This window comes from Leiobunum rupestre, chromosome 4, assembly GCF_980474605.1.
Source record: "Leiobunum rupestre chromosome 4, qqLeiRupe1.1.hap1, whole genome shotgun sequence".
In the NCBI taxonomy this organism is placed as follows: domain Eukaryota; kingdom Metazoa; phylum Arthropoda; class Arachnida; order Opiliones; family Sclerosomatidae; genus Leiobunum; species Leiobunum rupestre.
In genome coordinates this window covers 30,369,888-30,381,900 of record NC_143387.1, presented here as the reverse complement: position 1 = coordinate 30,381,900, position 12,013 = coordinate 30,369,888, and the positions used below count along the sequence as shown (strand labels likewise).

The following is a 12,013-nucleotide window of genomic DNA, read 5'->3' as shown; positions in this document are numbered from 1 at the left end:
CTGCCGAGTCATTTTTACCTTATAACGGAAAAAAAAAAAGCTTAGGAAAACTCTTAACATTAGATATTTATTATATATATATATATATGCTGCTTAACATTCTTAGTAAACTATAGTATAAAAATAGGAAGCCAAAACATCATTAACAAACAGTACTGTAAACGTCACAAAATGCAACTAAGACTTCAATATAATTAAATTCTTCATCATATCTAAACTGTTTCCATCTGGTTGCAATGATAGCATTTTTTCCTTCGCACCATCTCCTTTGACAGTAACGGATAAATAACCAAAGTCATCTAATCCTTTAACTATCACTTCCTCTTCAGTATCATGCAGTTTTAGTTCTTGTCCTTCATGTAACCAATAACGATAATATAATGGTAAACAACTTGAAGGCCCACATTGTTGAAAATCATCAATTAATTTCTCTAAACAGTTCAAAACGGAAGCCACGAACCATTCTGTAGTTATTGTTTGCAAATTGGTCCCTTTTTCACGATTATAATCCTCAATTACGCTGTTGATGCAAATAGTGGGATGTTTGTTATTTAAATTAATCCCACAACCAATGTAGCATATAACTGTATCCGAATAGAGTATTGAATTTATCAGGACACCTCCAAGTTTAGATTTGTTGCCAAAATAAATGTCATTCGGCCATTTTATTTGAATTTCCAATTCTTCATAACCTGGTAGACTTCTGACAGCATGCACGATGGCAGTTGTTGTTAAATGTTGAACGAATGAGATTTTTTGTCCCACCTGAGACTTTAAAGGAATACTGATTTGATAGGTAAACATGGCGCAGCCATTAGGGCTTAACCATTTATTGCCCGAACGTCCTTTTCCACCAATTTGAACTTTTGCAATTGCCACAAATCCCAAATCCAGGGAGAGGCCATCAATGAGATCCATAGTTGAGTTAACAATTTCACCATACATGACGGAATTTCCAATATGTCGAGTTTTCAAATGCTTGAAATAATTTTTGAAGTCAAAAGACAAACAAGGGATTTTACTTTCATCTTCAGGGAGCATTTCCACATTGTACTCTATATTATTTCCAAAGCTTCCACTAAGGTTACGTGAACGATGAAAAAGTAATGTGGAATGTGTTAGACTAATCTTTCTGTCTTTATGACCAATGTATTCTTCTAGTTTTGTCATTTTGAACAAAGATTTTGAAGTAAAATATACGGTAGAAATTTTTGGTTTATCATTTTCTTCAGAGCTGGTGTGCATTTGGAAATGTTTCTCTAAAATATCTTTCAAAATATTCTGCAATTTTTCATCATCACTGAGTAGCCCAAGATCAATTTGAGAACAAATCGCATTACATTTTCGATTCCTAATTTTTACAATCAATGGATTTTTGTTCGTATCTTCGCCAATAACTTGATATTTAATGGTATCATTTGGTAAAGAATTAAGCTGATAGAAGCTGGAAGCTGAAATCTCAAAACTTTCATTTTCATACTTCAAATTCACTGCATCACTCCTAGTTTCCTTATCAGAGATAATATTGATACCAGGGAGTTCCAAATTCGAACAGATGCTCAGTATTATCCCTCCATTTTCAAAGTAATCTACAAATATATTTCTCGTATCGAAGGGTATAAAACTAGAAAGAACCAATAACAAAGCGCAGTTCTCTTTCCATGGTGTATTATTTTCCATCTGATTGGCTGTCAACTGATATATTGTATAATAATCTGGCTTAAGGCAACCTGATAGTCGATCAACAATTAACTCAAATTGAGAATTAGTAGACTCATTGTTAAAAATTAGAATATTAGGAGGCTTCGTTTGTTTATTTTCTGTAGCCATGGCCAGATTTCTATTCCCACTTCTTAACTGGAGACAACACCTCTGAATCAATCCTAGATTATAGAGATACTTGACACACTTCCAAGGTCTTCTGTACATCTACTGCGGATGCATTTTTAGTTTTTTTCTGCAGAAGGAAGAAAATAGGTTATAGACGACTATTATTAGCCTTGGTTATTTAAAAAAAGTGCAGTAAGCAGTTAAGCACATTACGATTCTTTGGACTAATTAATCCAAGGTGATTCAGTACATTCAGATATTTCGAATGTCACAAAAACCAAACAATAATCTTTTCGATTGATATTGAAATTAATTAAATTTATTTACCTATAAATCATGGAACACGACGAAATCAGACGACTGCTTCACGTAAATCGCGCTGAAAACATCGTTGCAGTTACCGTAACGGCCGTATCACATTTCAAAAATTGCCACTACGAAATAATTTACGTTTAACACAACAGGGATAATTCTTTCACCCAATATGTTTGTTCGCAACCATAGAGATAGAAAAGAAATAGAGGCACTATTGTATCTGGCGAAGTTGACCACGAGTACCGACCCCCTTTACGCCAATGTAGGAAGCCGAAGCCATGAGATGGGCAGATTAGGTGGCGCCATCGACGCGCGGTGAAATCAAATACATTATTCTTTTTTGAAAATCAACTGTCATTTGATGTAAACAAAGGAAGGATAGATGGCGTTGCAAATTCTGCCCATCTCCGCTTTCATAAATGCGCGGGGGGGGGGGGATTCATTTTCCCGGTCAAAAACAGGGGTGCCTTAACGCGGTAATCTTCCCTCTATTTCTTTTCTATCTCTATGTTCGCAACGCATCCTGGTGAACAAAATCGTATACAATGGAAGTTTCAAGTTTTACTGATTCACGGAACAGAAGTAACAAGATCGACAAACAAGATGGTACCATGGATTAAATAAACCGACTGTAAGGTTATTTAATCCATGATGGTACGCAGCTCATGTTCATGTTAACCTGACATATTTGTCTCTCACGCTCTCTCAAGAACGGCTTAGATGTCTCTCTCTCTCATAGGTATTTGGATCAAAGCGTTTACTGATAGCTCATATCTAATCTAAATTTTCGATGGAAAATGTCTGCTCGCATATTCGCTTAATATCGAATAGGCGATATAATAAAGTAATGTGGTCTTCTTGTTTTGATGGGAAAGGCCACCTTCCACTATGCTTCCATTAGCTTTCCCACCAAAGAGCCTATGAATTCATCCGTAGGCTTTAACTGTACTATTTCGTTATCCCATTTTAACAAGTTGAGCAAGCATATCTGACTTTATAATATCGCCTATTGAATACTGCTAAAGCTCTCTCATATAGCTTCCTATGTATCTTCAGCGGTTCGAGGGGCATGTCCACCATTCCCTCCCCCCTTTGGAACCGCGCCTGGCCAGAAAGAAAGGTTTTAATTCGAATTATCATAATCATTCCCTCGTCTCAGTTTGTCGTGACTGTAAGCGTGAAGAAGACCTTTCAGCTCTTTTCTCGTTCATTCTATAACTAAGCGCTCATCTGTAAGGTCCGCTCACCTACAGGCCGAATGAGACACTCCTCTCAGATTCTTCCGCTAATTTAATCAAGCTACAATTTAGTTTCTCGGTAGTTTCGCTCATTTATAGCTAAATGTACAGGCAGCTCCGCTCTTGTATTCTCAATTATTTGAAAGTTATCCCTCATTAAGTCTCCAAACGTTCCGACCCTCTCTAAAATGAGCGGAGCACACGCGTCACTTTTTATTTTTTGATTTCTGAATTTGCAAGGGTAAATTAATTTCGTTTTCATTTTAGCTTGCGACCGAAACTAGGGCTGTTCAATTAATATTTGGAAGGACAAATAGTATTTTGCACTTTTGACAAATAATTCCATAGGGATTTGACAGTAGTAATTTCAACCAAGATTTCACATGATACGTAGCAGCCACCGTGCGATCACACTCGAGCCGTTTGTGGTAAAATGGTAAATGATTTACGTTAATCGATAGTGCCGACCCTCGATAGACTATAATAATTAAAGTTTGTTCATATGCCCACTTAATTGGGATTTTGGACGATTTTTGGCTTTTGAAACTAGTTCCAGCGCCGTTCTGGGCATAACTCTTCAAAATTGTACACGATACTTCAATCGATAGTGTATTACCAACCCGCCATAGCCCAATATAGATTTCGCATACTGAAGGGGGGGGGGGTGACCTGGCAGTGTTCATATTTATGGTTTCGCGGTATTCTACTAAAATCATCCAGTGATAGAGATAAAGCGGTAGCTGAAACATCAATCGAAATGAAATATCCCCATTCTCACTGCTCTGATATCAATTTCTTCGTTCGGGGCCCCAAAACGTGAACAGTGCCCATTTTAGTGTTGGCGCAATGGCGTTCTTGATTTCGCTTTAATGTCCCCAATTCTCCAACTGATAGTGTTAAGAAGATGAATGAAGCATCAATACTTGATTCGGTATACTTGAAATTTGGTACACTTGAAATTCAGTATACAATTTGGGGCCTTTCCTTTCGACTTTGCATCGAAATTAAGACACATGCATGTTGGAACAAAAGAGTATGTCCCAGCCTGTGTCTACCTATTGGAGTTTTAAATCCAATGTTAATCAGCAAAGCTACACTACACTAACTAACTAATGAAACTAGTGAGAAATCATAACGTAGTGATTTAAAAAAAACAAACGTTTATTAAGAATGAGTACTTTACAAGATGAACGACATATTAGGAGTGACGGCAATAATAAACGCTGTAAGCGAATATATATACACATAAGGTTAAAAAATAGTAATATAAGATTAGTGATTAAAAATATATCTTATTTACAATAAACATTTTTAACCTATTAAAAAAACTAAACGAGAAAAGCCGATAACGCTTTTTATCTTCAACACTCGCCCTCGTTGACGACTTTCTCGTACTGCCGTAAACTGAGATTCTGACGGTGGCGGGTGAAGATTTCTTTAGGTAGTGGCTTAGTGAAAATGTCGGCCAGCTGTTCTTCACTCGGGACATACATAACGTCGATGACGCCCTCTTCGACCAGTTCACGAATGTAGTACTGGCGAATACTGATATGTTTCGTTCGGCGATGAAACTCAGGATTTCTGATGAGTTTAATGGCCCCTGCATTGTCGACTCGGAGTACGGGTACATCATCGTCTACGTTGAGACCCAGGAAAGACTTGATTCGTTCAATCCAGACGACATCTTTCGCCGCTTCAGTGGCAGCTACCAGTTCAGCCTCCGTGGTTGACAAAACAACAGATTGTTGCTTTCTGCTCGCCCAAGTAACTGGAGTTGAGCCAATTAGGCATACGATCCCAGACGTTGAACGTCTTGTTTTCTCACAACCACCGTAATCAGCGTCGCTGTAGGGGATGGTTGTCATGCAATTCTCGGACTTGAATAAGAGACCCAGTGATTTGGTCCCTCTGAGATAACGAAAAATTCGTTTAACTCCATTCCATTCAGCGACCTTTGGATTCGCCATTGCTTGGGACGCTCGATTGACTGCGTATTCGATGTCAGGTCGTGTTCCTGTCGCTGCGTATCTGAGACTTCCAATGGCCGAGGCATATATGGTCGTTGACTCGAAACTCTCCTGACCTTGGTTGGTCGTGTCTGGACTGCCGATAGGAGTGCTCACTGGTTTACAGTCTTGCATGTTGAACCTTTCAAGAACCTTCTCGATGTAGGCGCTTTGGTGTAAGAATACGGAGCCGTCGCTTAACTGATCGATTTTAAGTCCAAGATACGTTGACGCTTTTCCGGTTATGATTTCGAATTCATCGCTGAAGTCGTGAAGAAAGTCATCAACTGCTTTGGTGGTACTGCCGGCAACCAATCCATCATCGACGTAGAGGATCAAGACCAAGAAAACGTCATTGGTTGAGTAAATATATAGACAGTGATCTCCATCAGCACTCTTGAAGCCATGGTTCTGAAGCGATTTGTCAATTCGTTCATTCCAACATCGTGGAGACTGTTTAAGACGGTAGAGACTTTTCTTTAACTTCCAGACTTGTCCACTACTATTGTCGAAACCTTCAGGTTGACGCAGATAAATTTCTTCGGATAGCTTCCCATGAAGGAATGCGGTCTTTACGTCGAATTGCCTGAGGTTGAGATTTTTCTGGGCAACTAGGTTGAGAAAGATTCGTATTGTCTCGAATCGGGCAACTGGAGCGAAAGTCTCATTGAAGTCGATTCCCTCTCGTTGCGTAAAGCCTTTTGCGACAAGCCGGGCTTTGTGCTTGACGATCGTCCCATCTTCATCATTCTTTGTACGAAAGACCCAACGATTTCCGATTATCTTGCGACCAGGTGGAGGATCAACCATTTCGTAGACGTCGTGTCTTTTCATTGCCGAAAGTTCATCTACCATCGCTTTCTCCCACTCGGCGGATTCGTTGCTTGAACGTGCTTCTCGTGCCGTTTGTGGTAACATGTCGCAGATGAGGAATGCTTTATTTGCTAGCTGGCAGCTCTGACATGGTTGGACTTTCCTTAGTGTTGAACGATCTCTAAGGACTGGACCGCTCTTCTCAGGTTGATTGTCCCGGACATTGTCAGAAAAAGACACTGTTGCCTCATTTTGTCCGGTAGCCACGTCTTCCGACGCTTCGACGGATTTGGTTATCTCGTCGTTTGAGTAGTCGGCAGCTCTGGTTGGCATGCCCGATGGTGCATTAGTGGCTCTGGCTGGTCCGTCTTTTGATGAATTGGTGGCTCTGGTAGGCCAGTTTTCGCAAACGAAATCGTCGGTCAATTGCTCGCCCTGGCTGGAGGACTCCCTAGAGACAGGAATCCAGGAATCAGGAACGCACGTCTCGGGATTGAATTTGACATCTCGAGATCTTAGTACGTCGTCCAGCTCTGGAACATAAACTCGATAACCGTCTGCATTGTCTTCATAGCCAACCAGGACACCTTTATACGCCTTCCGAGACAGCTTCCTTCGCTTCTCTTTGGGTATGTGGACAAAGCACTCAGTGCCAAAGACACGCAGATGCTGGATCGATGGGTTTGTCTTCCCCGTCCATAACTCAAACGGCGTCTTCCCAGCAATGCATGTAGGTGCTGTTCGGTTCAGGACATAGACGGCTGTGTTCACCGCTTCAGCCCAGAGTTTCGGTGGTAAGTCCGATCTGGAATGCAACATGGCCCTTACAGACTCCATGATCGTACGATTTTCTGGTTCAGCGACCCCGTTCTGTTCGGTCGTGTATGGCATAGACTTGCGGTGATGTAACCCTTCTTGAGACGTCCATTGACGGAACTCTTCGTTGACATATTCAGTCCCATTATCCGTGACCAGCTCTTGTACTGTGTGATTGCGGGTTCGGCAAAAGGCAAGGAAATCTTTGAAACAATTGACTACTTCGGATTTCTTCGTTAGGAAATATACGGCTCGAACACTGGAATACTCGTCTTTGAATAGGAGGTAGTATTTCTTCCCTTTCATGGACGGTGTTGGTGATGGTCCCCAGAGATCTGAATGGATCCTTTCACCTGGTTTCGTAGCCTTCTCCAAACGAGTGCCGAAACTGTGCCTAGTCATCTTGCCGTAGACGCACCCTTCACAGAGCTTGTCAGACGTCTGGTTTAGAACTTCGTATCCGAGTCTCCGTAACGTCGCTGCTACATGCCGTTTATCCTGATGACCCATGCGTTCATGCCAGACTTGGAGATCTGCCTTCCGGTCATTTCTCGGATCTGCTGCGATGTGAGCGGAGCATGATGGCTGCATGACTTTAATATCCAGACGATACAGACTCTCGACCTTGCCAGGTACACAAAGGTTCCTTTTGCCTCCGACAACTTCATAGAGACCGCAAGAATTTGCTGTGACCTTGAACTCCAGATTCTTGTTTCTCTTCATTGCGCTTTTTAGCGAGAAAACATTGCAGGCAAAGTCATGGATGTGCCAGACATTGTGGACTACCTCTTGATAGAGTTTCTTTCCGATCCGGAACTGAATCCTTATGTCTCCTTCACCATCCGCTGTCATCTGCGTCTTGTTTCCAATCTGAAGAGTCGCTGGAGTAGCGAACTTGCGGAAGTTTAGGAACTTTGTGGCGTCGTTCGTGATATGCTGTGTAGCACCCGAGTCAAAGTACCATGCTGCTTCAGACGATGAGCAAGCAACGAGACCGTTTGCTGCGATCAGACCCCCAATGCTGGTGCGATTACTTTCGTCAACGCTCGTCCTTCTAGGAGTTTTCCTTTGTCCTCGACAGTCTTCTGCTATGTGACCAAACTTTCGGCAATTGGTGCATTTTGGCTTACGTCTCATGCCTTTCGTCTCGTTTGATGAGTGACTGCGATGACCTCCGGCATTGCGTTTCGCCATCAGACCAGATGAATCTCTGAAAGAGTCACCTTCTCGAGTTGCACGGCCAATCAATAAACGTTCCAACTCCGCAACCGTCTGTTTTTCGGTTGGCAGCGTGTCCCAGAGCATACCGAATTCTCGATACTCATCCTGAGGTAGAGACTCGAAGATGCAGGCAATCAGTATGCAGTCGTCGAATGTTACGTTCTTCTCTGTCTGTGCCGTTGACAAGATATCTGTCCAGAGAGAACACATCTGGGCAATGTGGGTCGCCATGTCGACGTCCGGTGACTTCGTAGTTCGCATGAGCTGCGCCAGAAGCTTTCGAAGACGATTGGACGACTTCTGCTCGAACATTTCAAGTAGCTTGTTCCACATCTCCTTTGGTGTCTCGCAATTGGTAATCATGTTTTGGACCTTCTTGGATAAGGTTGACCAGATGATACCCCGGACTGTACTGAATGCCACTCGGTATTTTTTCTTGTTTGAAGTGTATTCAGATCTCTCTGCTACTGTTAATGGTTCCGTTGGTTCAAGCCATTCGCCAGTAAGGATCTCGTATACGTCTCGTACGGTTAGAATGTCGACGATTTGTCTTTTCCAACTCCTCCAATTCTCCGGACCTGATAGTTTCTCGACGTCTTGACGAAAAAGACTATCCATGGTTACTAACGGGAACTGTTGACAGGATACGGATTACGGTGATGGTAACTGAAACCGGGATACAGCAGACTAGATCATCAGCATAGTAGTGGCGCAGTGGGAGCGTGCTGGGCCCATAACCTATTGGAGTTTTAAATCCAATGTTAATCAGCAAAGCTACACTACACTAACTAACTAATGAAACTAGTGAGAAATCATAACGTAGTGATTTAAAAAAAACAAACGTTTATTAAGAATGAGTACTTTACAAGATGAACGACATATTAGGAGTGACGGCATTAATAAACGCTGTAAGCGAATATATATACACATAAGGTTAAAAAATAGTAATATAAGATTAGTGATTAAAAATATATCTTATTTACAATAAACATTTTTAACCTATTAAAAAAACTAAACGAGAAAAGCCGATAACGCTTTTTATCTTCAACACTACCTCGAATGTTATGATCTGGGGAGTTGGAATAGTTTCTGCCGTAACTTGATGAAATTCTTCCGGAGTTGGTCCCTTTGATGGTTGTGGTTAAATGATACACTGGGCAGTCGTACTCATCAACTTCCGACAGAGATGTGTGGTTCGTCCTTCTGTTGCTGACCTGTTTGTCAGGCTCCTACAATTTTACATCGCGCACAGGTGACTTTACTGTGTGGGCAATCTGCATATTTTTGACCAGTACATGCACATCGAATACCAGTGTTCGTGTCTAACCGTAAGCGGCCGTGTACCTTGCCTTTCGGTTGATGTTGGTTTCCCAGTTATGTTTCTTGTGGTCGGGTTTACGGTTCCGGCTTGTGCTTTGCCTTTGATACTGCTGGCCTTAGTGTTGGTGAATTTTGTTTACGCCTGATGAGGATTTTCCTTTGCCGTTCTGTTTTCACAGAAGCTGAGTGTTTATCGAGCTAATTTCTTGTACATTGACTCCTCCGCGAATAATCGTTGTTGCATGGCCTCATTGTTTATGCCAATGTCGAGAATTAATACATCTAACATCTCACCCATGAATTCGCAATTTTTCGTTAATTTCCGGAGCTGCGGATTCTTCGTCCTTGCGAACGCAGCTGTTGATGTGATACAGCTCGATTATTCGCGATGGCTTCAGATCATATTGCTTTGCTATTAATGCCTTCACTTCAGTGTAAGTCTTTTTCAATGTGTCATCTGGGAGAAAAAGGTTGACTAAGATGTCGTGCAATTCGGGAGTACGTGCTGTTCGTAAACCACCTTGTTTCGTTTCCACCGTTATGTCGTTTGCGATGGAGTAGGCTTCCAATCGCGAACCAGGAGTCTTTCGTTTCGTTGAACAATGGCAATATTTCTGTGGTTCCTATTTCTCAGCAACTAATTCGATGACAGCGCGTAGTTTAGACGTACTCGTCACAAACATATTACTGCAAACGAGTCTCCTGCGTCGTTGTTGTTTGGAAATCCAAAATGGTGGTCTCAAAAGGCGGACTCTTTGTGCTGGACCGGACGCAGAAAAATAATATGGTGACTCCCGCGTGGCGTGTTAGTCCTATGATCTTCTTGTAGCTTTTAGGTTCCTTAGTTTTCCAAACGTTATCCTCTTCAGTGGTCAGTGGTAGGTAGAGTCTTGTGGAAATCCCATCTCGGTCGCCATTTATAGTGTTTAGACTATTGTGATTAATGCTACTTGTTTGATTAATACTTAAGTTTATTCTACGTAGAGCTATTTAAACATGACTGCCTCAGATGAGGATTAAGCAAAGAGTAATCCCAGTACCCTTCAAGGGGGAAGGAAGCAGGCGAAAAGGGGAATATCTATTTACATCCCCTGTATGTATGTTAGGGTTAAAACGACATCTGGCTTTTATTAATATAAGTTTGTTTGTTTTGCACATACAAAATCATCAATAGCTTTATTATTTCGTCTTTTACTAAAGATCTTGGACTCGTTCAAGCTATAGATTACCGTAGCGCCATTTTTGGTAACTCCGCAACTTGTCGGAAGTTTGGGTCCGATTTAAAATAAATAACTTGCCTTTTTTAACTTGACTTAAAACCAGTCATGTTTTTATCTGTGGTTATAGGGAAAGACTATGTTAAAACGATCCACGGCCACATTGGCGCACCCAAGGGAAGGGGATTTATGTTTCATTAAAAGTCTTAAAATTTTCTCAACTTAGTTCATTAGATCAATCCGGGCCCCCTCCATAAAAAAATCCTGGGTGTGCCACTACACGGCCATCATGGTCTAATTTTCCCCGATCTAGTTTTCAACCTTTACTAGAGGGCGGGGAGTGATGAAAAACGTCACCCGCCTGTATTTCAATCACGTCGGGCTGATCTGATTTAAGGAGCAGAGCAGTAACTGCCGAGATCTTGCGCTTATAGAGATATGAAACTCTCACGAAAACGTGTCAAGAAAAATTCAAGCATCAACGCCGCCGCTCGGCCGGGAGAAAACGTATTTTTCAAATTGGAGACGCATGGCATCGCAATAGCTTTCTCCCAGACGTCGAGGGGCACCACCGTCGGAAAAAAATAGAGGGTTGCTGGGGTATTGGGAGTTTATAATCTCTATAAGCGCAGCGACTACCAGGATCTCTGGTAACTGGTAGGCCATGAGGGCAACATTGTCATAGTCCTTAATTATAAATAAATACATTTTCGTCAATAGTTGAAATTTTATGTGCTGGAATTTCGTCACTTTAATTTAACTATTTAAATCATGTTCCATTGCTATAAAGTGTGTCGTGGCAATAATTAAAAATTCGAAATTAATTTGTGTCAGCTAGGAGCACACAACCCTTCGTTAGCGTGTTTCAAGGATAGCTGCGTTCTCCTTGTGTTTGTTGCTCGGTTGCTCCTAGGTGTCAGCAACTAAAAACGCACTTGTTTATTTAATAAACAATATGAAGATGTAACATAATAATGTACCTCTACACTGCTATTTCAATTATCTTCAGAAACTAAAATAAACATCCGCTAATTCACGATTTAAGGACTCCTTATGTTCCATAAAAACACAAAAAAAAACTATCTAAAAAAATAGTTTCAACAGTTCATCGATAGATGGCGCGTCGAACGCCATAATTCCCCTGGGCCGCGGGCTGGCAGTTTGTAACGGTGACTTTTGATTTTTTTTAACTCGTTGTGAGCGATTGTGACGGGTGGGACAATTCAGTCCGCTCGTC

General features: G+C 41.5%; 1 protein-coding gene across 1 annotated transcript; it reads right to left on the bottom strand.

The window, feature by feature from the left end:
- Window positions 1-41: 41 nt before the first annotated feature.
- Window positions 42-2,306, bottom strand: Hcs (holocarboxylase synthetase-like protein). Its single transcript, XM_090171441.1, has 2 exons — window positions 2,158-2,306; window positions 42-1,957 (listed from the first exon to the last, which is right to left on the bottom strand). The coding sequence occupies exon 2, from the start codon at window positions 1,927-1,929 to the stop codon at window positions 178-180; it is 1,752 nt and encodes a 583-aa protein (XP_090027567.1). The 5' UTR covers window positions 1,930-1,957; window positions 2,158-2,306; the 3' UTR covers window positions 42-177.
- Between the last annotated feature and the right edge of the window lie 9,707 nt (window positions 2,307-12,013).